General features: G+C 42.3%; 2 protein-coding genes across 2 annotated transcripts in view; both read left to right on the top strand.

Annotated features, from left to right (window-relative positions):
• The window catches only part of tok (tolloid-like protein 1 tolkin), a 33060-nt gene extending 11663 nt beyond the window's left edge, over nucleotides 1–21397 (top strand). Inside the window, exons 3-14 of the mRNA XM_089265431.1 lie at nucleotides 14500–14849; nucleotides 14913–15343; nucleotides 15404–15694; nucleotides 16146–16382; nucleotides 17274–17832; nucleotides 17900–18098; nucleotides 18211–18475; nucleotides 18625–18830; nucleotides 18979–19622; nucleotides 19702–19882; nucleotides 19948–20201; nucleotides 20277–21397. Coding sequence (XP_089121557.1) covers nucleotides 14500–14849; nucleotides 14913–15343; nucleotides 15404–15694; nucleotides 16146–16382; nucleotides 17274–17832; nucleotides 17900–18098; nucleotides 18211–18475; nucleotides 18625–18830; nucleotides 18979–19622; nucleotides 19702–19882; nucleotides 19948–20201; nucleotides 20277–20585 — 3926 coding nt within the window. The 3' untranslated portion in view covers nucleotides 20586–21397. The remainder of the gene's footprint in view (nucleotides 1–14499; nucleotides 14850–14912; nucleotides 15344–15403; nucleotides 15695–16145; nucleotides 16383–17273; nucleotides 17833–17899; nucleotides 18099–18210; nucleotides 18476–18624; nucleotides 18831–18978; nucleotides 19623–19701; nucleotides 19883–19947; nucleotides 20202–20276) is intronic.
• A 665-nt stretch (nucleotides 21398–22062) lies between these two features.
• Nucleotides 22063–26058, top strand: tld (tolloid). Its single transcript, XM_030387943.2, has 8 exons — nucleotides 22063–22239; nucleotides 22294–22427; nucleotides 22602–22928; nucleotides 22992–23791; nucleotides 23856–24117; nucleotides 24179–24384; nucleotides 24593–24955; nucleotides 25025–26058. The coding sequence occupies exons 1-8, from the start codon at nucleotides 22063–22065 to the stop codon at nucleotides 25990–25992; spliced, it is 3237 nt and encodes a 1078-aa protein (XP_030243803.2). The 3' UTR covers nucleotides 25993–26058.
• The last annotated feature ends 41 nt before the right edge of the window (nucleotides 26059–26099 follow it).

Genomic DNA, 26099 nt, shown 5'->3' with positions numbered 1-26099 from the left:
GACTGCTCGACTACGAGATCCCCTGAACCCTACAATCAACTGATATTTTAATAATAGTTAGCACACACACACGCACACACACACACGCATACAAACACATGTTTACACACACACACACGCATATACAGGCGATTGCGCTTGGGTTGCGCTGCAGTGTTGGCAATATTATGAAAACTTATTTGTTGAATAATTTAATTTCTAGACGTACGATCGTAATGAAACTTTCAGAACGTAATCATAATGTTAAAATGTATGTGTATACCGAAGCACAAGTCTCTAGTATTTGATATACGACTTTTACAAAGATGAGGGTGAGGGGGTGGATTTAGGGGTGGGGGGTAAATTTTAATAAAAACCGAAACTGTATAAAATACGTCTTAATATACATTTTAAATTTGGAGACTCTAGCTTGAAAGATGTAGGAGATATAATTATTTAAGTGATCTTCGATAAGGTTTTTTATCGATAAAAAAGTATCGGAATGAGTTATCGTTTTTTAGTGATAAACTCGATATGCGCGTGATATATACGGACATTTTAAAAAAAAGTTGAAGTCTCTAGCTCTTATATCTTCTGAAATCGACGCGTTCATACATACGGACGGACGGACGGACGGACGGACGGACAGACAGACGGACAGGGCCAAATCGACTCAGCTTGTCGGCCTGATCAAGAATATATATACTTTGTGGGGTCTGCCACGCCTCCTTCTGCCTGTTACATACTTTTAACAAAACCATTATACCCTGATTTCCCATTTTCAATGGGTTCAGGGTATAAAAAATGGTTGATTGTTTGTTTAATATATATTATGTTCTGTTAATATTTTTAATATTTTTACAATCCTAAAGTTCAGTTTGGCTTTTCTGCTGTAATTCATATTTGTATGAGATTTACTGGAGTTTCGAACATGTAATACATAAAGATTTTATTCAAGATATATTATATCGTTGCTTAAAGCCACAAAGTGTGTATTATGCATATAAGTAATTTCTGAATATCCTACACATTCATTATGGATAACTGTTTCTATTGTATCAAACGAGAATGAAATTGTACAATTTGTAATTTATTATACCCTGAACCCATTGAAAATGGGAAATCAGGGTATAATGGTTTTGTTAAAAGTATGTAACAGGCAGAAGGAGGCGTGGCAGACCCCACAAAGTATATATATTCTTGATCAGGGCGAAGAGCTGAGTTGATTTAGCCCTGTCCGTCTGTCTGTCCGTCCGTCCGTCCGTCCGTCCGTCCGTCCGTCCGTCCGTCCGTCCGTATGTATGAACGCGTCGATTTCAGAAGATATAAGAGCTAGAGACTTCAACTTTTTTTTAAAATGTCCGTAATTATCACGCGCATATCGAGTTTATCACTAAAAAACGATAACTCATTCCGATACTTTTTTATCGATAAAAAACCTTATCGAATCGATCACTTAAAAAATTATATCTCCTACATCTTTTAAGCTAGAGTCTCCAAATTTAAAATGTATACTAAGATGAATTTTATACAATTTCGGTTTTTGTTAAAATTTACCCCCCACCCCTATATCCACCCCCTCACCCTCATCTTTGTAGAAGTCGTATATCAAATACTAGAGACTTGAGCTTCGGTATACACATACATTTATACATCATGATTACGTTCTGAAAGTTTCATTACGATCGTACGTCTAGAAATTAAATTATTCCACAAATAAGTTCTCATAATATCGCCAACACTGCAGCGCAACCCAAGCGCAATCGGCTGTATATGCGTGTGTGTGTGTGTGCGTATGTTTGTTTGTATGCGTGTGTGTGTGTGTTTGCTAATTATTATTGAAATATCAGTTGCTTGTATGGTTCAGGGGATCTCGTAGTCGAGCAGTCTCGACTAGAGCTTTCTTTCTTGTTTTATTTAGCTCAGCTATTTAGCTTATTTGCTATTTTGCAATATCTACTCGAAATAAAGGCTCAGAGTTTCATATTTCTTTCATTCTGCCTTTGATAATCATTCCGCTTACGTTAAGCCAGTTGAGTTCGAATCTCTTATTATTTGCTGGGATGACCCTGTGCACCTTTGCTTCACTGTACCATCAGCTGGCGACTGACTGTCTGGCATTCCTTTGCTGGGCACCCTCGAAGGTCGCCCTGCCGTCTGCCCAATTTACGATTCAGACACGGCTACATTTCAACACATACGCACCCATACGCCTCTATTTGATTGTTTGTGTCTATGTGGGCTTGTGTGTGTGTGTGTGTGTGTGTGCATTTCAGTTAGTTCAGGGCATGCTCTGGCATACTTCTAGATAAACTGGCCGTCATTAATCAGAGGGCTGCACATTGTTTTTCACGCGCGCGATTTTGTCATGCTAACAATTAATGAATTGTTTGCATTCTGCAGCCCACAAAACTGGGTCACAACAGATTTATAATAGATACACACAAACACACACACAGAAGGAGGCAAGAGTCCCCCTTTAAAAAGGGAGCCTAATGTATGCAAGTGCACGCAACAACAAAAGGGACGAGAAATACAAACAATTTTTTCTCGGTTTTCCCTACGCAGCACACGCACACACACAAACACAAAAGTAAATTAATTGAATTCTGTAGTGAGTTCAAATCAATGTCCAACACAGCATTAGGATGCCCTAAGTGGAGCAAGAAAAGTCAATGAACTTTACGTCAATGCTATCTTATTTCGAAACTCGAAAGACCTCCGATAGCCATTGTTGAGGAGTTTCTCTTTAATATTATTACAAGTCTGTTTATGATGCAAAATGGAAACTCTAACAATAAACAGCCTTTAGCAGGCAATATGTTCACAAACATCATAAATATATATCATGTTGGCCAACAAGTTTCTGTGTACGTCGACAGCTGGGCACGATTTAGTGGCATTGAGAGTTTCGCTAATGAATTTGCGTATTGCGCAATGCATGCAAATTTGATCAAAGCACCAACTGGAGGAGGCATCTGTCTATCTGTCTATCTGTATGTCTGCCTGCACATGCCTTGTTGGTTGTTGAGCTGCAGCTCGGAACCAAACCGCAAATGACACTACAAATGTGAAAATGGCGCTCAAACGCAACACGGAATGCCCCCACAGCAGATAACTAGGCAACGTTGCCGACAGTAATGATAACAACAACGTTTTCACAACCGCAAGCCGAGCGACCAAAACGTCAGACTCTGCGGCTTTCACCAGCCTGGGAAGCATAAACAACCTACTCAAGGCGCAAGCGACAGCAAATAATTTGGACCATCCACACAGACAGACACACCAAGAGACACAGACACAGACAGAGGCAGAGACAGGGACAGACTCCTACGGCCAGACAGAGTGCAGGAACATGGCCTACGGACGAGAGAGAAACGCTAAATCGCGCCACACCAGCGCCATTCTTCACTGTCGTTGACTTTTTCAGCCATAGAAATAAAAGGCCACTTAGCAGGCTTTCCATGTATCGTCCAGACAAACATACCACTCCCAAATGCTAGCAAAGGGAATGCGGTGGGCGGCCCAGGGAAGCAGACAGCCAGAAGCAACCATAGACGTCACAAACTATTCACGGCTCTCCACTTTTATACACTGAATAGCGACTATACAAAGTTCCATCCTTAACCCATTAAAAAGGACTTGCCCGGGTATAATGAATCTTAAGATGCGTGTTACAGTCGGAATAATGGACCGGTACAGCTTGATTGTAGAAATGAGTAGAGCTCTTAGCATTAACATTTTTACAAGTTGCTAGAATATCTTTACAATAAATATATTATTTCTTTATCTTTAATATCTTTACTTGGTTTATCAGAGAAACTATATTTGTCGAAACCTTGTTTGCTTCGGTTTTCGTATACTTCACATAAAAGCATCTTGATGGCACGCACTCGAATGGATTGGTTTATTTAGGGTATCTAGTCGTCGGCCACTCAACTCAACAAGACTGCACACTGAATTGTTTCTGCCTAATTCAGTGGCAGTAAATGTAGATGTATTTGCTTAGTCGACGAGAAGCTGAGCGCATGAAGTGGGATTGCAACGCAGCTGAGTAGCAACAGAAAACCTGAGGAAATCTTAGATTTTAGTTACATATATGTACATAGTTTTACTAATAAATAAGTACATATATACTCCACTCCCTATTAGTGTGATTTGATGACTTGCTGGTGAAATGCTAGAAATGCGGTCAAGTCAATTGAATGCCTGAGCTATGGAAGCTTGCCTAAAACTTATTGCTCTCTGATTTACCAAAGGGAACTTCTTATCTACTTTTGATTGTTAACCCCAGCCAAGGGTCATAAGTTGCCAGCTGCTTGAGGCGAAAGTTGCTCTTCACTGAAACTCCTTTGACAAGGAAGCTTAAGAATTCCATTGAATGACACTATGTAGAATACATTATATTCAACTTGGCTACTCTGTGTACTCTCAGTAATGTTTCAAGCAGCAAAGAAGTATTACTTGGAATCTATGGGATACATATAATACACGATCATATTTAACCCTTAACGAGACTTGAGAGACTTGATAATAATTTTGAATGCCTCTCAAATCAAAGCAAACCTATATGCTTTTATTTCATATTCTAAGTAATCCAAAAGTCATAAATAAATAGTTTAGCTTAAAAGAAAGGTATTCACACAAATGGATAAAAACTTTTTCTGTAAACTTGTTCTACTAAAAAACCTCAAATCGAGAATGCTTGGCGAGGATTTACCGCACATTCTGTATTTGAATGAAATCCATGATAATTAGAAGTCTTAACTTATCACCAAAATAGAGATTAATTATTGATTAGATGTCATATTGCAAACATAAAGATGGATGTGTGGTCTTGCTTTACTTGACCCTATTTGTATTGCTTAGTTTATTCGATTGGAGGTAACTACTCTGGCTTAAAAATAATAACTTGAAACATTATGTATCATTATAGTAATGTATTGTCATTCATTTTAAATCCACAACTAGTTATACCTCAATAGCAACGCACAAGAAACGTTTCACCATGACCTTAATTTTATCATTTTAATTGAAGTAGAGCAGAGCTAGAAGAGCATCAAGTGTGTGAGCTGTGGCTTTAGTTAGCGATTCAAAGGAACTCGGTCACTTTGAAAGTTATGATGATGTCAACGAAATCATGAAATTTACATTTGTTCGCATTGTAGCTCTATGTCCCTGGCCTTCTATTTCCGTGTTAAAGATTGTAATGCGGGGTATATTAGTTCAATGTTTAGCAGAAACAAGCGTCATTGTACCACAAATGAAAATAATAAAAAAATGTTGACAAATTTCAGTCATATATATATCTACAAAATTTAGGAAAAATTCAGACGCCCAACACCCTGATTGATGAATAAATTACTTCGCACAGTGCGAGCCCCGTGTGAATATCAATAATTAAAATAGAATCGGGCGCATCGTGAGATATTTTCTAGTCATTTATTACTTGTTTTGCCACACATGTGTAAATATGTGTACGTGGTATGTACGTAGTGGCATTTATTTAAAATCCACTTTGGCTCATCGTTGTAATATTTCTCTCTTTATATATCTCTCTCCCTCTCTCTCTCTCTTTCTCTCTCACTCTAAGAGCGTGACAAACATGCAGCAACATGTGTAAATAAAATAAACTTCGTTTAAACTGTTTGCATAATTAATTAATGTCAAAATTGCAGCAAAACACATTCTGCATTGCTGTGCATGAGTGTATGCGTGTGTGTGTGTGTGCATTGTTTGGCTAGGGGCGTGGCTCACGCACAATTACAATCCGCTCACATACAGGCACAAAGTAAGCCGACAGACTGCCAGATAAACAAACAATTGCAACAGTTGCACGGCACGAATGGCATGTCAAAGGATTTAGTACGTGTGCATATGCGTATGTGTGTGCGAGTGCGAGTGCAAGTGTAAGTGTGTGAGAGTACAACTTAACCAGCATGTTTCTATCAAATTTAGCATGCATAGTACATGCATATAGAAGTATAACGCCGGGCCGGGCAGCAGACAGCCAGATGGAAACACAAGCAGATGAGAGCTCATCGAGCTGCATATTATTTTTTACTTTTTACAGCATACTTCCAGGCATTGGTTTTTGCTTTGTGCGAGCGAATATTACACATACACACACACACATAAATACACAATATGAATACTTATATTTTGCGAAATTTATTCTGCATTATGTAAAACTGTAAAATGTGTTTTGCTTTTGCTGTTGCTGCTCTGGAAATCATTGTTTATGCAAATTTTGCATAAATAAGTCAGCTTAATGCAAAAAGCAAGCTCAAAAGCAGCTAAAGTGAACTTCAGATTTGAAGAGGAGTCGAACAAACACGCGCACATACATACATACATACATACATACATACATAAATAGTATACATATAAATATACATATACAAAAGAAAAAGTTGAGCTGTGGGTGTGTGCTATGCAGATTATAATAATATCCTTTTGCTAATATTTTCTTAATTGCTTAAGACTGTGGATGTTTTGCAGAAACAAAAACTGTTGCTCGGACTAAGCTGCAATTTATGAGCAGCTCTTCGACAGTTTGCGTGATTTTTGACTTGTGGCAAATGGCAAACGACAGCTGAAAAACGAATTGCATGCGTTTTGCATTGCACCGAATTTTTTTCTTGCATTTTTTTGCGGATATTGCTGCTGCTGCTGGTGCTGGTGCTGCTCCAGATGCGTCTGTCGTTTGGTTAGCAAAGCAAATTGAAAGATCTCCAAACTGAATTTATATGCCAAGCCGAAATTGAATCAAGCCGGCTCAGCAAGAAACAAAGTCCAAACATGCATCTGACAGGCTTTTAAAGCAAATTGCTGTAGCCAGTGTTCAGTGCGGGCCGAGTATATCGATTGCCTTTGAATCTCAATCAAATAATAAGTTTATATAATTAAATAAAATCAAATTGTCTTAAAATCGCAAATAACATAAAACGAAATATGTTCAAGTTGAATGCGAACAAATCCAATAACCCAATTCTTCAATTCAATTGCTTTCATTTTCAATTTCATTGGGAAAGTATTATTGCTGCCTCCGAATAGGCGTGGTTTAATAAGATTTCTATCGTTATTGTCGTTGCGTTCAGGTAGATGTTTTTCGAAAATGATTTACTTTATTTATGTAGTTATACTATAGAGGACTACGGCTTAAATATATGTAATGTGTATGATCTCTAACACATGTTAAATATCCTTACTTATGCTTGCTCCTCCTGCACTGGGCCTACAATTTACATCGTCAACTTTTCCACATATGATTTTTATTTAGTTATTTTTCATTTTTTGCTTGTTTTGACATTCCGCTGGCGAAATATATGTTTTCAAAAATAAACTCAGAATTTGCTGCTGCTTTTGTCAGGGCACAATTATCAAATGCAACAACGAGCGCCAGACCAAGTTATTTAGAGAGGGCAAGTGGAGGCTGTGTTAGGTGCAATGCGAGTTTATTGAACCCACGGGCCGACTGCCTGGTCGCAATATAGTAATAAAGTTCGTGCGAACTGTGTGTAGGTGCACAGCACACACACACACACACACACACATTTATATATATATATATGCACACACTCTCACATACATGCACTCACACCGTCAGGCACACATCATGTGGCCGCGATGAATGTTTTCTCGCCGCATTTCAATTTGTGAAGCTGAGCACCAAATATTCTGCACTCAATGGCAAAGTTTTCTAAAAATGAAATGTTTTTGCTTCAAAAAAAAAAAAAAAAAAAGAAAAAAAAGCAAACAGAACACACGCAGATTCATATTTCACTTATCTCCTTTGTTTTTATTTTTGTGCGCACTCAGCCATGGAATATACTCACTGCATTTGTGGTAGGTGCAAAGTGGCCAGCTCTGGCTGACTGCAGAGTCCACGGCCCACAGTTGTCCATCATAAATCTGTTTGGCCAACTCAAAAATTGGCCCGATTGTGGCTCCATGTGCACTGCCGTTGCATGTATGATTTTCCGTCACTCACATGGCAACTTGCATCAGCAATAGAGGTTTTCAAACGAACAGCCGACCGCGCTTTGATAGGCCCCTAACTCGCATGTAAATGGTCGATAGTCTTCAGTGCATCAATTTAATATTTTCAATTTCAGTTAGCTCTTTGAATTGATAAGTAAATGGCAGATGATTCTTATGATTTACCGACTTGATCCGTGTAGTTTTCAACGGCACGAAGATTTTACAAATAAATAATTAGAAATTATTTCTTTGCGATGCTACTGATAACAATTACCATATAGTCGTATTCCCGCTATTTTTTGCATAATTGAGATCTTAATATAGATTCGCTCTAGTATTAAGCGTATTTATATTAGCATACAATAACAAAATTCCTAACAATTCTCTTCCGTGCAATTACATTTTTCGACATACGATCATTTCGCGGGAATGCAAGAAGAAGACAAATTTAGGACGAACTTATTCCTTAAAGGGTTTATCCAGAATTTCCATTCAAATCATTCCATTTCGTCTGACCATACAAATATTGAGTTGCAAATACTATTTTTCACCATGTAAACACAAGGTACAAATAAGTGTTTATGTATATGGGACCCCCATCAAATTTATTCTAAATTTACTTTCCAAATTAAACTTTCTGCATGTAATGGTCCCCAATATACAAATGAAATATGAATAAACCTACTCTAACTTGTGTTTAGAAATCCAAAGCAAATAATCGATTTGTATCAATAATAAAAAAATTATGAGAAAGGATGAGTCGTCAAATCAAAATTGTGTGTTATACACGTGTATACATTGAAAATGTCAAGTTTCTCATTTTTGTGGCTCGCTGTGTTCACTCGGACGGACGGACAGAATTACGGACAGACAAATTGACGAACAGTGCTCTCATTCTGAAGACTGCTTAACTGCTTTGGCAACTCTAGAGGCAATCCTTTACGAAGGGAAACAAATAATGGCAATACGATTTAATTTAATTTTTTGTACTTTTAATAATAATTGACGAAAATGAAAATAGAAGAGAATGTACATATTTCTTAGGCTTTCTTAAAGCATAATAAAAATGAACTTAAGAGAACTGAATTTAAGAGCAATTATTAGAAGTGTACGCCATATACTGATCCCATTTTTCAACGGCTTCAGGGAGTAAATGGAATGTAAAATGCAAACGTGATTAATTATTAAGATCTTGACTCAAATTTAACGAAAAGGGTTTGAAATGGTTCATATTTGGTTTGAATACATTTACAAAACATAAATATTTTTATTTTATCTCTCTTTGTTAATAATACAATCTACTGTGCATATTAGTAAAATTAAATAAGAAACAAGAGTTTGGGATAATTTGAAGCTTTTCCTCTGTCTATATGTAGTAATTTAGAGAAGAACTCTATATCTATATTGTTTACATTTCCGAAATTTATGGAATAGTCCCTTCCAGTCAGTCGCTAAACCAAAAAAGAGAAAAAGTACGAAAATGTCTGTTATATTATATTTGCCCACGTGTGAATGCCATTGTTTGCACGACTTCTAAATAGAGCCATGTGAATAGATGCTTTCATTTTGTTTTCCGAGCTGAACAAACATTGGTTCATTTCATCTATTTGTTTGCTGGCCGCCCATTAAAACATAATTTAGGTCTCATAATTTGTATGTCTGGCCAATCTGAAAGGCCCTGCGCTGCTCTGCCAGCGCAACTCTATTGTTATAGCCCGATGGAGATATACAGTGGATACAAATGCATTTCCGCTTTTTATACAATAGTTATACATGTATGTATATGTGTATATATAACTTTTGGCAAAATGACATTCGTGTGTGAATGCGGGCTGGCATGTGAAAGGATCAAATAGTCATCCACAAATCACTTGGTCGAGCAGTTAAATTTTGTTGGCTTGTGCAATCGTTTGGAATTTATGTGAGCATATCTATGTGTATACTATAGTACTTGAATTATTTCCCTTATGGCAGCTCATTGGCAGCAATATCAAGCTGACAATCATTTGGGGGCCAGTTCGATATGGTCTTTCATTATTTAATTTTGACCCACAAACGGTTCCACGAGGCTGTCCCTTCCCCACAGCTTGATGCGTAAAAGAGGCCGATGCAGAGGCTGATACAGCATATTTCTCTTGTTCTATATATGTACATATAGAACCTATATACCATATACATGTATATGTATATGTGTTGGCATTTTGTTGTTCTGTGAGTGTGCGTACATCACATTATCGACTGCGTAGCGATTGGAGGGAGTGGATAGTTTATTTTTAATTAAATTCTGTTCCGAGCGCGTGAAAAGCTCATAAACTGGCCGGCCGCTGCGAAACATTGGTCCAAAAACTGCAACTTGGCAAATGTGTTAACATGTTTGTGGTGGCCATAAAAAAGGGGTTCCAGTCGGCGTCTGGACTCAGCATCCACTAAAAGGCAGCTACAGAGCGCCATGCGGCACGTTTTGGCGTCAGTTCGTTAGTGTGAACGTTGCTCGACGGGGGCGGCAGCGGGGGCGGCAGCGGGGGCGTGGCTCAAAAATTTAATTACTTTCACTTGTGCGAACTTGTGTTTGTCTGCCGGACGCACCAGCCAACCAGCCAGCCAGCCAGCCAGCCAGCCAGCCAGGCGTCCAAGCTGGACGAATAAAGGCGCCAGCTAAAGGCATTTAACTTAAATGTAATGAAATCGTACCCGTGTACGGACTGTAAGCCACGCACGTTTGCTCTCTTGTGTTCTGTTTTTTAGTTCTCAGTGTGCGTCGGCCGGCGCTAGATTTCTTTTTGTTCTTTTGAATGCCCGTTGGCTCCAGCTCGCTCACAGAGGTTTCAGATGCTATTACTCGAAGACTGCCAGTGCCATCTGTGGGATTTGTGACGCATTATGTGCAAGTTTTCTCGCCTGCTGTGCTTCAAAGTGCATTGGCTTTTCAGTGAATTTCCGTCGCAGACTTTTGCTATCCTTTGCTCTGGCAACTGACTTAAATGCCAAGCGAAGCGTTTTCTCATTTGACCCGCACTTGTTTATTTTTGTTTTATTTTCCAGCTTCATTCTGCAGAAATTCATCAGAATTGCTTATCAATCATACGTCATGTTGTACGCTGTGCACGTCCTGCGCACCCCTTCAATTGTACCTGCAATATACGAATATTTTTTGCTATATTCTACGGATTTCTTTTCCAGCTACACAAAAATGATACCCTCTACAAAAGCCGTCGCAGCGGCTTGCTATAAAGTTAAGATAAAAACTGGAATTATATAAAATATCTTTATCGAATTGAGTAAAATTCCTCATTATAATTATCAGTTATTCATTGCTACTCTGTCCTACCCTAATATCAATAACATTTACAGGGTATACCTCAGGGTATTGCTCGGCTGCATATCATTAAATATTTGCATGCAGATAACAAATTTTTGCATTGCAATCGTTTCTATGTACGTGTTAGGAATATATATGTATTGTATATACATACATACAAATGCTTGGCCTTTATATCAATTGCGTCCGTAATTGAATTCCTTGCTCAAAAATGGAGAATGTCAAATATAAACCAATTAATTCAAATAAAAGTCGATAAAAATAATTTGAATAACTTGACTTTTTGAGATTTTCAATCTAGATTTATTTTTCCTTTGCCTGCGGCTAATGCAATTCAATTAAAGTTCACATCAAATATTCAACCTTGGCCCTATTGCCCATTCAGGTCCAGTTTCATACACGAAATGTGTTTGCATTTAATTGGCATTGATTATTTAATATCGCCGCCATTTGGTAATAGTCCTCGGCCCCTATTAATTAATACATAATGACATTTCATTGGACAAGTTGGCATGCCTAATGCGATTCACAGATCATTAACAACGATGGCAAACTATCTGCAAGCTGCAGACATTCCCTATTAATCAGTATTGCTCACTTCTATACATGTTCATGATTTATGGGATTTAATTTAGATATCTCACAAGCACACACACACACACACAAATATTATAAACATACAGTACAATATATGATAATAAAGGCTACATTTATTTGCGAGCAACATTACACAAACAACAGAGGCATAACTGAATAACAATTTAATTTAATTTACTTTATAACTAAACCAATGCGTATTGTGGTTTTATTTAATATCTTGCTTTTGTAAACAAATGAATTGTTTATATGCATTTGTTTGTGAAGTTGGTGTGAAGCTGAGCTACAATCGCTGAGACTTATTGAACTTTGGCCTTATTGTAATGGAGTGATGCCAGAGTATATTAAGTATATTTGAAACTATTTGAAACAGATTCTCTACATTTGGGCGTTTGAAATAGCAGCATATGCCAAATCCCTTTAAAATATTATGGCCTGCAATATTGCTCTAAATAGATAATTTTTCAGTCCTATTAAGATGCGGAAATCGTTATTGTTCCTAGCTATTTTATTCAACATTGTTGTAAAAAAAAACCCTGGAACAGAAAATTAATTTTATTCATTGTAATAAAAATTGCTATTGTTTTCCGTTTACATTAAAATTCGGTTTTTGATTTATTTAAGTATAAAATGAGAGTTTTAAGAACTTATAAAATATTCTAGAGCAAAGATTTAATATAAATATAATATGTAAGTACAATAATACTAAGAATAAATATTTTAAACGAATGTTGTGTAAGCGATTATCTTATAGTGAGATTAGTATATCATTATGATACCCGCTGCCAGCTTATATGATTTTATTAACTTTATTAAATAGAACATACATCAGATAGCTTCTAAGGTAGAAATCAAAAAGATGGTGTAATGAAATTTAATTACCGTTATTAAATAAACAACATTCATCAGTCATTTCGAGAAATGGAAAGATGGAATTCATCCATCCAGGCTCATAGATAAATTATCTCAAATCATATATGTCGTATCAGAAAACAAAAGTCTTCCACATTTCAGAATTATGTGGAATCATCGAGATTTAAAGATTAATATTGATTGAATTCATTTCCAATTGCTGAAATCAACTTTATGATTTCTCGAGTAATACAAAGCGAGTCCCCACCGATTACTATGGTCTAGTTTGCACCGATGTAGGTATTAGTAGCCCACTTAATTAATACAGCCAGCAGCTATGTTCATGCTAAAACTATGCAACGTTCTGCCAACGTGGGTCACGAGCCTGTTTGCTCGTTGTGCTGTAAGCTCGGCCGCAAAGTTGAGAAAAGTGTAAAACAACTCTTATAGGCAATTGCAGTGCGTATCTGACGTGGAAGCCGGAGTATTTTAGGTGCAAGTGTTGACCCAGTTGTTAGAGCGTCAGAGGGTGGCATTCCCCTTTGGCTTAAAGCTTATTGAATTTGCGGCAGCATTGGCAATAATCATATTGCCCTCAGCTGCTGCGTCTGAGATAGCAGACTCTATGCGACTGCACCGACATGGCGCCGAATGTGGGTCACGTTAAGCGGTCTACAGAAGTCAAATACCGTTAACAAATATTTGCCCACCTTGGATTGCATCCGTGCAAGATTTATGTATATTATTATGTATATTTATTCTGCATAGGCTACTATATTTGATATATGTAGAGAGCAGCACTCTCCAGAGAGCAATATATACATGTGTACGTACTTCACATTGAAATACGCAGCTCGAGTGCTTGAAGCTCAATTCTTTTGCATAGTAAATACATTGATAATATGACACACTTGGGCATTGAAATTATTATGATTATCGTTATTAAATGGCAAGCCTTTACAGTTGGGAAAGGCTTTAACAAAGTCCACTCATCATGCTGCTGTGGTGTATAATCTGCCGTCAGGCCCAATTGGCTCTCCTTTATGTTGTATAACAAACACACTTAATTAATTTTATTTAACATGCCCCAGACTGATGTGTGGCAACAAATTCATATTTTCCGTATTAAACGACTTTTTTTTGTTGCTCGATACTGAAAACTTTTGCCCGAGATAATGGCCAACAGTCGCCTCTGGCTGTGGCTGACGTCGGCTGTTGTCTGTTGTCTGCTGCCTGCTGCCTGTTGCCTGTTGTCTATTGGCTGTTGTCTGTTGTGTGTTGTGTGTTGTGTGTTGGCCACATGTGTGTCCACAATATGCATGCGACGCGTATCGCTGCGACGGCGAAAGTAAACAAAGCGTCCGTCCGGCCACGGCTACCCTGATGTGCTGATTAAATGGATACACAATGTCTATCCAACCGCTAGGCAAACAAAAGTCTGTCTGTTGTGCTGCAATTCCAGCTCCAGCTCCTGCTCCTGCTCCTGCTCCTGCTCCTGCCATTCGTCCTGGCAGCCACAGAGTACGCAGCATCGCTGTTTGTATAAATTATAAATTACGAGCAGGACGCATTATCCCAGGTTTTATTGGGCCTAGCCAGACGAGCGGCAAAGCCACATGAAATTTCAATTAAAATAAAAATTTATGTCTTCGGTGTCGGCTGCCTTGTCGAGAACATGCTATAATTAAAGCCACATGTTAGTTATGATACGAGCAGCTCGCTAGCGCTTACTCTAATTCTCTTAAAATGGAACATCATTTGTCTTGCAGGCGGCTTCATGGGAGATATTGCACTGCCTGATGGCGGCCCTGTGGTGGCTCACACACCAATTGACGACGAGGAGCGGGAGATGGAGTCGGTGGAACAACTCTTGCCGAATGGGCCGACCGAGCACATGTCAGCGGATGCGCCGGAGCCCACCAAATACAATGCGACCTTTCAACTGGACCTAGAAAAACTGAAGCAGGAAGTCTACAACGAGGGCCTGCAGGTGGAGGAGGAGGGCCTGACGGACATCATACGCAAAAAAACGAAACTGCCCAGCGCGGGTGCAGCTGGCCCCACAACAGGACAGCCACTGACCAAAGCCAGCGGCATTAGCAACAATGATGTCAGCCTGGTAAGTTGGCCGAAGGCCTAAGCGGATTTCCGACCATCACTATTTTTTTATCTGGCGTTGCAGAGCGCCAACGAGCCATTAAAGCAGGGCGCCCCAGAGACCCCATCGGACATTGCGCATCCGCCCAGCTACAAGAATGAGGTGTTGACCCAGCCGGAGCGCCAGGCAGTCCTGCGGCATCGGACTGCATCTAATGTGGAGCTGAGTCTCGCACCCGCATTGCTGCAGTTCAACAAATCACAGGCGCTGCTCCGCAACGTGGACACTCGGAAAATACAATCGAACAATAAGGACATTGAGGTCGATTCGGGCAATAACTTTGTCGCAGAGCGTCGCCAACATATTGTGCCGACGTCGCTGCCCACGCAGAGATCCACAATGGCCAACGTGTACAGCAACGCCGGAGGCAATGGCATGCACCTGGAAGATGATGTGGACTTCTTGCACTCACAGGGCATAGTGCGCAGGAGGCACAGGCGCGGCCCCAAGCATCGGTGAGTTGTCTGGAGTCTGGAGTGTCCGGGAGACCTTATCGTAATTGTATTCATGCACAGGACCAATAGCCAGTGGGCGGAATATGTTAGCAAATTGCAGCGACTCCGCGAGGAGCTCAATCTTCCGCAGGGCCATCACTCACACCAGCGCCAGCACCACCACCAGCACCATCTACACAAGAAGCAGAAGCATCGCCAGCATCGCCGAGGTCGAGGTCGAGGCCGAGGCCGCAGCACGGCGTCGCCTCTAAGTGTTTCCTCGACGCAGGCGCAGGCCGATAATGGGCAGCGAACTGAGAATATAAATGGCCATAATATTGAACTGGCAGAGACTCAAGTGTCAGATACAGAGTAAGTTTACAGTTACCATTGCCTGGCAGCAGCCGCAAGCACCACATCCGTTTCCGGTACCATTTCCTGCCTGCTGTAAATTACTGGCCATTCAATTCAGAGGTTTGGTCCATAAACTTTTCACATACAGCACTCATTTCAAATTCACGCACACCCAACCACAACACACTCACACACACGCGCGCACACACACACACACTACATCAGAATAAAAGTGGATGGCGTTGAAAGTTATGAATTTTAATAGAAACCCGCGTGGCAAAAACTTTTTTAGCCAACATTTTTGGATAACTGGCGGCAATTAAAATTACACATTCGCCATGCATAACCAACTCTTGTTTGAATCGTCCACAACTGCTGCGCCAAATATTTTAATATGACCACAACTCATTCTCTCTTGCCACCCTCTCGCCTTCCCTCTCCCCCTCATGCACATTGTCGCCTTGCACAGCAACCTGAAGCGGTCGCAGCATCGCAATCGCGTGGCGCGTGCTGTAACCGCCAAAAAGGAGCGCATTTGGGATTACGGTGTCATCCCCTACGAGATCGACGGCAACTTCAGCGGCCTGCACAAAGCCCTCTTCAAACAGGCCATGCGCCACTGGGAGAACTCTACGTGCATCAAGTTTGTGGAGCGCGACGCGGAAATCCATCCCAATTACATTGTATTCACCATACGCAGCTGCGGGTAAGATTACAAATCTAAATATCTAGGAACATAAACTACATAAATACGATTATAAACTTTATTTTTAACTCTTTAGTTTAAAAATATTTGTGCTTAAAAAAAATAGAGTAAGAGCTTCAAAATTTAATTTAAGCCGAAAAGAAAGAAGTGTGTTAACGAATCGTATTCAGTTTGTATGCAAAATCAGACAGCTGCCTTGGATATGATTGAAATGTGTAAAATTCAAATGTACAGTAACAAGTATTTTCAAAATGAATACAAACTAATAAAACATTTAAATGAATTAGATTCCTAAATTATTAAATGAATTCTTGAATATTGCTCATTCAGAAAAATAGTTAGCAATCGAGTCCAAAGAGTCGGCGTGTCTGCCGAACAAAACCACAAAGAATGTATGTATGTATGTATGCAGCAGTATTCATGTGGTATTTATATTTGAGTAAAACGAAGCTAGAATGCTTGCAGAAGCAGAGAGCGCTCCGATTGATCACTTGAAGCTCCACTGCAACAGCCCCTACCTGGCACTGGGCTCAACACTTGAGAGTAACTTAGGCTTTGAATGCAATATATAGAAAGGGCAGCAGCTCCAGCATTTCTTCATTCACCAAGGCCTGGTAGGCTTAGTCGTACAGTGAGGTCATTAAAGTGAAGTGAAGTGTGTGATCATTTAGCTGAGCATCAAAGACAGCAAAAATGCTTAGAGGTAATCCAAAGAGGAAAACATTAGAAGCAATATGTAGAGGAAATACCTGAAATAATGACTGGAGGAAGTACTTGGAAGAAATACTTATAATAAATAAATATTTGGGAGGAAATACTTAGAGGACATACTTGGAACTTCTGAGGTATTTCAATTTCAAATTATATTCCATTGCGGCTTTATTCCAACAGATGCTGTTCGTTTGTTGGCAAGCGAGGCAACGGACCACAGGCAATTTCAATTGGCCGTAACTGCGACAAGTTTGGCATTGTGGTGCATGAATTGGGTCACGTGGTGGGCTTCTGGCACGAGCACACGCGTCCGGATCGCGAGAAGCACGTGGTGATAGAGCACAACAATATAATGAAGGGGCAGGACTACAATTTCAACATGCTGTCTGTGGATGAGGTCAATTCGCTGGGCATGGCCTACGATTATGATTCGATTATGCACTACGCGCGCAACACATTCTCCAAGGGCACCTATCTGGATACAATATTGCCAATCGAAGTCAAGGGTCGCAAGAGGCCAGAGATCGGGCAGCGCTTGCGGCTCAGCCAGGGCGACATTGCCCAGGCCAATCTGCTGTACAAGTGCCCCAAGTGCGGTCGCACATTCCAGGAGAGCACGGGCCTCTTCGCCAGCCCCGTCTTCTATACGGCCGGAGCCGTCAGCAACGAGACCGAACACTGCGAATGGCGCATAACGGCAACGCATGGCGAGCGCGTGGTCCTGCGGCTCGAGGACATGGTAGGCGGAGAGAGCAAACCAATTCTGACAGTGATTTATGATTTGTATATTCCCATCATCCCATTAGAATATATTCAAGTCGAACAACTGCGAGACGGACTATCTGGAAATACGCGATGGCTACTACTTCAAGTCGCCGCTAATTGGACGCTTCTGCGGCAAGGTGGCCAACGAGGTGATCACCACGCAATCCAGTCGCATGCTGCTCACCTATGTGAACACACATCGTGCCGACGGCTACCGCGGCTTCAAAGCAGAGTTCGATGGTAAGTAACAAACGATGGAGTGAGGAAGAGTGAAAGAGAGAGAGAGAGAGAGAGAGAGAGAGAGAGATAATAAAATAAACGACGACAAATTTGTGACATTGCTCTTGCCTAGTTGTATGCGGAGGTGAGCTGTCCGTGGATGACTCGGAGGGCCGTTTGGAGTCGCCCAACTATCCGCTCGAATATTTGCCAAACAAGGAGTGCGTGTGGAAAATTTCAGTGCCAAGGGGCTTTCAAGTGGCGCTGAAATTCCAGTCGTTTGAGGTCGAAAACCATGATAGCTGTGTCTACGACTATGTCGAAGTGCGAGACGGACCCGCTCAGGACGCGCCGCTAATTGGCGTTTTCTGTGGCTACAAGCCGCCACCGAACATGAAGTGAGTGCCGACAGTGAGTGCCCATGCCCATGCCCATGCCCATGGCTGGTCACATCCACATCCACATCCACAACCACATTTACAACCACATCACCATCGTCGCACATCCACTCATACCAACTCTGCTTTGTTCATCGTCACTCATTCAGGTCAAGTGGCAATTCGATGTACGTGAAATTTGTGTCGGACACATCGGTGCAGAAGGCGGGCTTCTCGGCCGTATTCATGAAGGAGGTCGACGAGTGCGAGACGCAAAATCATGGCTGCGAGCACGAGTGCATCAACACGCTTGGCGGCTACGAGTGCAGCTGCCACATTGGCTACGAACTGCACAGCGATAAGAAGCACTGCGAGGGTAAGTTATTGTCGCTGTTGTTGTTGTTTTGGTCATTGCGGCTGTTAGTCTGGCCGGTGTGGGTGCTGCGACCGCATCCGGCACATTAGACGCGTTAATCAATTGTTGTGCTAATGGCCTTATCGACGTGTGCTCTATCAATCTATAGATGCCTGCGGCGGTGTCATCGAGTATCCGAACGGGACAATTACCTCGCCCTCGTACCCCGAAACCTACCCGATGCTGAAGGAGTGCGTGTGGGAGATTATTGCACCGGCCAAACACAAAATTTCGCTGAACTTTACGCATTTCGATCTGGAGGGCACCGCACATCAGCAGTCCGACTGCGGCTACGATTCGGTGACCATCTACTCCAAACTCTCGGAGAATCGCCTGAAGCGCATTGGCACCTACTGCGGCAGTGCGATTCCGCCCACCGCCACCTCGGACAGCAATGCGCTGCGCGTTGAATTCCACTCGGACAAGTCCATTCAGCGCACGGGCTTCGCAGCCGTGTTCTTTACGGACATCGACGAGTGCGCCGTGAACAATGGGGGCTGCCAGCACGAGTGCCGGAATACCATTGGATCATACCTCTGCTTCTGCCACAATGGCTACTCGCTACACGAAAACGGGCACGACTGCAAGGAGGGCGAGTGCAAGAACGAGATATCGGGCTCATTTGGCACCATCTACAGTCCCAACTACCCGGACAACTATCCGCCCAACGCCGACTGTGTGTGGCACTTTTCCACAACGCCCGGACACCGCATCAAGCTCATATTTAACGAGTTCAATGTCGAATCGCATCAGGTGAGTTATATCTTTAGCTACAATGGGTTCACGTGCATTCGACAACAGATCTACAATATTTCCTTGTTCTCCTGCTCAGGAATGCGCCTACGATAATGTGGCCATCTATGATGGTGAGTCGGAGCTGAGCTCCCTGCTGGGACGATTCTGCGGCGAGAAAATACCGTATCCCATATCTTCCACAACGAACCAGCTCTATATGGTGCTGAAGACGGATAAAAACAAGCAGATGAATGGATTTATGGCAATGCACTCGACGTGTAAGTATTCCATAGAGCTTTGCATCCTTAGGAAGCGAAGCTAATCTCTTTGATTTTGTTTGCAGCCTGCGGCGGCTATCTGCGCGCCACAAATCAGATCCAGCAGTTCTACTCCCATGCGCGATTCAGCAACCAGGACTACGACGACAACATGGACTGCGAGTGGACCATTCAGGCGCCGCCCAACCGGAATGTGCAGCTGATCTTCCTCACGTTCGACATTGAGAGCAGCGAGAACTGCACCTATGACTACGTGCAGGTGTTCTCCGGCATGGAGGACACCAGCGGTCCCATGTATGGCCAGTACTGTGGAAATTCGGTAAGCTGAAGCCCACCTACCGGACTATAGCTCATTGTCTGACCGTCTCCTGTTGTCTCCCTCCGTGCATTGCAGCTGCCGCAGGACATCATCTCGATGACTGATTCGCTGCTGGTGCGCTTCAAAACGGACAGCTCGGTGCCAATGAAGGGATTCTCGGCATCGTATGTGGCCGTTGATCCGTTCAAGGGCAGCGATGAGGATATGGAGAGCTCGTACAGCTCCGAGATGGTCACACCCTTTCCAGGCTCACTCAAAAGCATATACAAGGAGGATACCGAAGAGACGGACGACTACAGTGACTTCAGTGAGAACCAGCTGGTGAATGCTCAATATCGTGGACGCCATATCCTACCCATAAGCTATTCATCGTGGACGAATTAAGAAGAAAGGACGATCAGGAAGACTCGCCGGACACGCTGTAAACGCACGAAAATCATGACAATATATTAAAACGGAATTTATTTAACTATTTAGGCATATCGTCGCGTACATATAGCAACATTTTGCTCTCTTAACATATAATTATACATAGACTTCATTTCGACCATAATCAAATATTAAGTATACATAGATATTCAGAACAAATCTCTAGGGTATAGCACGTCAAGCATATCGCGAAAAAATGAGGAAGCAGCACTCGTTAGCTTTACGAAATAATTCGATCGGTTCTCAAATGGACCCAAAGCCAATTAATGTGTATCAATATCAAAGGATTCACGTGAGACATCCATAAACACTAATCAGTTGCCATATAATACTATTTATTCATATCTTCCATAGAACATTTCTTTAACGCGGCATCCATCTATGTATATATGTATGCCGTATGTATATGGGATCTATCTATTCTAGTGTAAAACAACTCTAAGCTCAATGTGCAATTTTTGTAATTTTTTTTATATATTTTCGATTTTTCGTATTTCTGTTTTTTGTTTTTGTTACTTGGAAGTTCCTGTTACACTCACTATGAGATTCTTTGAGTAATACTACGACAAAGCATTTTCTGGGCAATACTTTCTATTCCTAGTGCATTTTCGATACTTCAATTTAGCCTAAGCGCAACATTTTATACGTAAAAGAGCGGAATATGTGTATGTATAGTATGTTTCATTTATGAATCTTTGCATCAACTTAATACGTAATTAAATATATTACCTAATAATTAGAATGTTTAAAACAGTAAAAACCCGAAACTACAATTGCATTTTTTACTCAATACCTAGATAATTAGAGGTACTTAAAGGTGACCCTTGCGAATCAGGGGCTGGGTCATATTCAAAGATTCGTTCATTTGCCGGATTTATGATGTGTTATTAATGACCTGCCCTAAAATGCCGAAGACAACACCTGATCTCTATGTCAGCGGTGAGAGCTGAGAAAACAGCTCGAAGAGATCGCGCGTTCAGCTCAATTCTCAGGTAGACAGGTAGAAGACAATGGCAAGGGACAGGAATACCCAAATCAAGTCCATTGAATGCAAACAATCAACAGGCCGAACAGACAATGGGCGACTTTGAAATGCCAATGAGGATGGCTCGAGCTCAGTACCGGTCGCGCTCCAAAACTAAATGCTCTTCGTGTGCCTTGTTCTTGTTGTTGTCGATGGCGACAGATCAGGTTACGTTGAGTTGTGTTGCGTGTTGTTATAACGACTCCTGCCTGATATCTCGATCTCATTGCCCTCGTCCGCTCCCGCTCTAACAGCGGCTGTCCCTCTTTCCCTTTCGTTGATCTCGTATACCTGTGCCAGCGAACCCTTACGAGTCTCAGCACCCGATATAATTCGGCAATCGCTGCATTCGGGAATTCAGTTATAGCTCTCAACTGGACCGACACGGTCGTGTCACTCGCCTTACGAATGAACAAGACTACGCGAAGCATGCTAATGAAAGTGAATTTGTTGTATTTGTTTGCGGGATCATTGGCATTCGCATTCCACTTCGATGAGGCACATGGCAAGGGATGGCCACGCGCTCCATTGGAGGACGATTACGATTTTGATTTCAAGGAACAGCCAGAGGACTTTTACAGCATGGTAAGAGCATAGCATATCAAATACTTTCAAAGACTCTAATACTTGTGGCTGCAGGCAACTGTGACATATGAACAGCAAGCCGATTCTCATTCAGAAGTTGGTGTGCTAGAGCTTAGGTCACAGACATCAGAGCTCAGACCTCAGGCGCAGCATATCAAAAGAGAATACGCAAAGAGGATTTCGTTTCGGTAAGTTTCAAACGCATTGAGGCACGTGCTTTCACAATATTCCACAATATGCGAAAATTAGTCAACAATTTCAATTGTGCTATTCAAGCGGCTATTCCCCACTTGAATGAAACAAAGCGAAACAATGGCAATAAATGAGGCACGAATCTAACATGCTCACTCTATCCATTGCAGAAAGCACACCCGACAACATAGCCCATCACAGGACTCTGTCCCGACTCATGCTAATTCCAAGGAAGAGCCGCCGCTACTCTGGACTGATGAATCGAATGATTTTCTGCCAGCTAGCCAACGGTTTCGTAGGGGCGTCACTGTGCGCAAGGAGCGTACATGGGACTATGGGGTCATTCCATATGAGATAGACTCCATATTCAGCGGCGCTCACAAGGCGTTGTTTAAGCAGGCGATGCGCTACTGGGAGAACTACACGTGCATCAAATTTGTGGAGCGCGATCCAAAGGTGCACACCAACTACATTTACTTCACCATCAAGAGTTGCGGGTGAGTCTAATGAGCCCTGAAGTCCAATAGGCCTCGTTACTAAACAAAGCACTTTTAATTTAGTTGCTGTTCCTTTCTGGGCAAGAATGGCAGTGGGCGACAGCCCATCTCCATTGGGCGCAACTGCGAGAAGTTCGGCATCATCATCCACGAGCTGGGTCACACGATCGGGTTTCACCATGAGCACGCTCGCGGCGATCGGGACAAGCACATCATCATCAACAAGGCGAACATAATGCGTGGTCAGGCCTACAATTTCGACGTATTGTCGCCGGAGGAGTTCGACGAGCCGCTCTTGCCGTACGATTACAATTCCATAATGCACTATGCCAAGAACTCCTTCTCGAGGAGTCCATATCTAGACACGATCACACCCATTGGATTACCCAAAGGCGCCCAGATTGAGCTGGGCCAACGACGCCGCCTCAGTCGCGGCGACATTCTACAGGCCAACCTGCTATACAAGTGCGTCGCCTGTGGACGCACTTTTCAGCAGAACAGCGGGCAGATTGTGTCTCCTGAATATGTTTACACGGAGAATGGTGTGGTTGATGAGTACGAAGGCAGCGGCGATGACGGAACTAAGGCATCTGCTGATAACAGCTGCGAGTGGCGGATTACGGCTACCAATGGCGAAAGGATCATTTTGCATCTGCAGGACCTGCAGCTAATGTCCTCGGAAAACTGTACGAAGGACTACTTGGAAATCCGTGATGGCTATTGGCATCGGTCTCCGCTCGTTCGTCGCCTCTGCGGAAATTCCAGCGGCGAGATAATCACGACAGATACGAGTCGAATGCTGATCAATTATGTTAATCGTAATGCTGCTCTAGGTTATAGAGGATTTAAGGCACGCTTTGAAGGTGCGTTGGAAACACCAATTGAGGGACAATGTAATAATAATATAATTCACAACTCAACTTGCAGTGGTCTGCGGTGGAGAGATTCACCTGAGCAAGGGTCAGTCGATAGATTCGCCCAACTATCCGCTAGAGTATATGCCCGGCAAGGAATGTATATGGCGAATCACAGCCCCACCCAACCATCAGGTGGCGCTCAAGTTTCAGTCCTTTGAACTAGAGAAGCACGACAGCTGTATCTATGATTACATCGAAATACGCGACGGCAGTCGAAGCGATTCGAAGCTGATCGGACGCTTCTGCGGCGACAAGCTGCCGCCCAACATCAAGTGAGTAAATCAAATACAATCCTTCAAGTCCACATGAATACATTACTTAAATCTTACGTAGGACTCATAGCAATCAGATGTTCATCAAGTTCGTGTCGGATGGCTCTGTCCAAAAGCTAGGCTTCTCCGCGGCGCTCATGCTGGACGTGGACGAGTGCAAATTCATGCAGCACGGGTGCCAGCACATATGCATTAACACCTTGGGTAGCTACCAATGTGGCTGTCATGCTGGGTATGAGCTCCAGGCCAATGGGAAATCCTGTGAAGGTATTTGAAGTACATTCCGTGCCGCTCTCCTTTTACCTCAGAACTCTCTTGTTCTCGATTGACTTCTCACCTCGACAGTTCTTATCTTTTTGTCCAAGTATCCTTGTATTATCATCTCCTTTGCGGTTTATCTTTTCCTTTCTTCTCTTCTCTTATCAACACTATATTATCTCTTCTCATAAATACCCATCTGTTGGCTTCATTGCAGATGCGTGCGGCGGCATTGTGAATGCTACAGTATCCAACGGAACAATTTATTCGCCATCATATCCAGATTTGTATCCCAATGCCAAAAAGTGTGTCTGGGAGATCGTGACTTCGGTGCATCACTCCGTATTCCTCAACTTCACACACTTTGATCTGGAGGGAACTAAGTTTCAGTATACCAAGTGCAGCTATGACTATCTCATCATCTACTCGAAGATGCGTGACAACCGGCTGAAGAAGATCGGCATATTCTGCGGCAACGAGCTGCCGCCCATTGTAAACTCAGAGCAGAATATTCTGCGGGTGGAGTTCCACTCGGATCGTACAATACAACGAACTGGATTTGCGGCCCAATTCATACTAGGTGAGTGGTAAAACCGATTCTATTATATTTGTGATACAATGCCTTCTCCACTTCATGCTCATGCTTCAGATGCGGACGAGTGTGCAGTGAGCAACGGAGGCTGCCAACACAGATGCCGCAACACCTTTGGCGGATATCAATGCAGTTGCAGGAATGGCTACACCCTGAACAAGGACGGACACAACTGCACGGAGACAAAGTGCAAGTTCGAAATCACCTCGTCGTATGGCGTGCTGCACAGTCCCAACTATCCCAACGATTATGCGCGGAACATCTATTGCTATTGGCACTTCCAGACGGTGCTTGGACATCGCATCCAGCTGACGTTCCACGATTTCGATGTGGAGAGTCATCAGGAGTGCATATATGACTATGTGGCCATATATGATGGTCGTTCCGAGAATAGCTCTACGCTAGGCATCTACTGTGGCGGCCGGGAGCCGTATGCTGTGATTGCATCCACAAATGAGTTGTTCATGGTCCTCAAGACGGATGCTGGCCTGCAACGCAAAGGCTTCAAGGCAACATTCGTATCCGAATGCGGAGGCTACTTGCGGGCCACGAATCACACGCAGATTTTCTACTCCCATCCACGATACGGCAGCCGATCTTATAAGCACAATATGTACTGTGACTGGCGCATCGAGGCAGATCCAGATAGCAGCGTGAAGATCAAGTTTCTTCACTTCGAAGTCGAATTCTCTGAGCGATGTGACTATGATTTCTTGGAAGTCACCGAAGAGGGCAACGCGATGAATACTATCCATGGTCGCTTCTGCGGCAAACGCAAGCCACCAATAATTATTTCCAACTCAGACACGCTCTTATTAAAGTTTCAAACAGACGAAAGCAACGCACTCCGTGGATTCGCCATATCCTTTGTGGCAGTCGAGCCACCAGACGACGATGGAGGCGACGACTTTGATGCAGTAACGCCTTTTCCAGGTTATCTTAAGAATATGTACGCTGAAACGGCAGTAGGCGAAGAGCAACCAGCTCAACATGGACACTTCTTGCCGCCCAGCAGACTTGCTTAGATTAAGTTCTATTGTATTGTAAATAAACTTGTAAATACATTTTAAAAACGAAAATCAAAAACAAAATCATGTTTTGAATTCGCCGCTAACATTAAAATTTGCCATTC

Source organism: Drosophila navojoa, chromosome 2, assembly GCF_054131105.1.
Source record: "Drosophila navojoa isolate 15081-1374.11 chromosome 2, UAZ_NAV_1.0, whole genome shotgun sequence".
NCBI classification, from domain to species: domain Eukaryota; kingdom Metazoa; phylum Arthropoda; class Insecta; order Diptera; family Drosophilidae; genus Drosophila; species Drosophila navojoa.
Note: the sequence above shows the minus strand (reverse complement) of the source record. Positions and strands in the feature narration are given on the sequence as shown.

What these genes read in the sequence shown, in the direction of transcription:
- tld (XM_030387943.2), top strand. Translation starts at nt 22,063, where the DNA reads ATGAACAAGACTACGCGAAGCATGCTAATGAAAGTGAATTTGTTGTAT. An exon ending in GCAAAGAGGATTTCGTTTCG is followed by an intron (nt 22,428 to 22,601) that starts GTAAGTTTCAAA and finishes TATCCATTGCAG; the next exon opens with AAAGCACACCCGACAACATA. An exon ending in CAATGGGAAATCCTGTGAAG is followed by an intron (nt 24,385 to 24,592) that starts GTATTTGAAGTA and finishes GCTTCATTGCAG; the next exon opens with ATGCGTGCGGCGGCATTGTG.